The following is a 668-nucleotide window of genomic DNA, read 5'->3' as shown; positions in this document are numbered from 1 at the left end:
TATGAAACTAATATTCAATATAAATAATAAGCACATTCTGTATTACTAATAGGAGACAACATGAACAAGTTCCTTAATGAAAATTGGCGAGTGATTATAGAAGAAATGAAGCCAACCATATCCCGAAAACTTGGAGAAGTCTACAGTCAGTACATCAACAGAATACTTTCCCAGATACCAGCTCAAGAAATTGATGTCAAATAAGGATGTTATAGGACAGCGAAATGTGACACCTGTGAATAATTTATGCAAATAATGTATGTTCCATATAACTTTAACAATGATAAAAATATTTTATAAATATAAAAAATAAAATAAAAATAAAATTATCTCTCCCAATAACTCAAAAAATATTTTTTCCTCATAGTCATTTTAATTCTGCCACATAGCTGAAATAAAATGAAATTTCTGAAATCATTTAACACTTGGTGTGTAGCTCTGATGAAAAGATTGATCAATGTTAAAAGTTTAATATGGCATTGTTTGAGAAATTGTTACAACATTACAAACTTAATTCAGTCGTGCAACAATCGCCACAAGTATGTGGACAAAATTTACTAGGCCCATGACCAGAAGCTATATGTGGTGTACTCACATGTTAGAAAACCTGTTTTATTCATGTCCACACCAGATGGAAAAACATATAATATTGTGAAAAGAAATTCTGC

General features: G+C 29.9%; 1 protein-coding gene across 1 annotated transcript in view; it reads left to right on the top strand.

Annotated features, from left to right (window-relative positions):
- The window catches only part of LOC106682764 (protein takeout), a 7,665-nt gene extending 7,312 nt beyond the window's left edge, over positions 1–353 (top strand). Inside the window, exon 6 of the mRNA XM_014423802.3 lies at positions 53–353. Coding sequence (XP_014279288.1) covers positions 53–204 — 152 coding nt within the window. The 3' untranslated portion in view covers positions 205–353. The remainder of the gene's footprint in view (positions 1–52) is intronic.
- Positions 354–668: the final 315 nt, after the last annotated feature.

The sequence above is a fragment of the Halyomorpha halys genome, unplaced genomic scaffold (assembly GCF_000696795.3).
Source record: "Halyomorpha halys isolate HHAL.00 unplaced genomic scaffold, Hhal_1.1 Scaffold441.1, whole genome shotgun sequence".
Lineage (NCBI taxonomy): Eukaryota > Metazoa > Arthropoda > Insecta > Hemiptera > Pentatomidae > Halyomorpha > Halyomorpha halys.
This window is presented reverse-complemented; position numbering and strand designations above follow the sequence as displayed.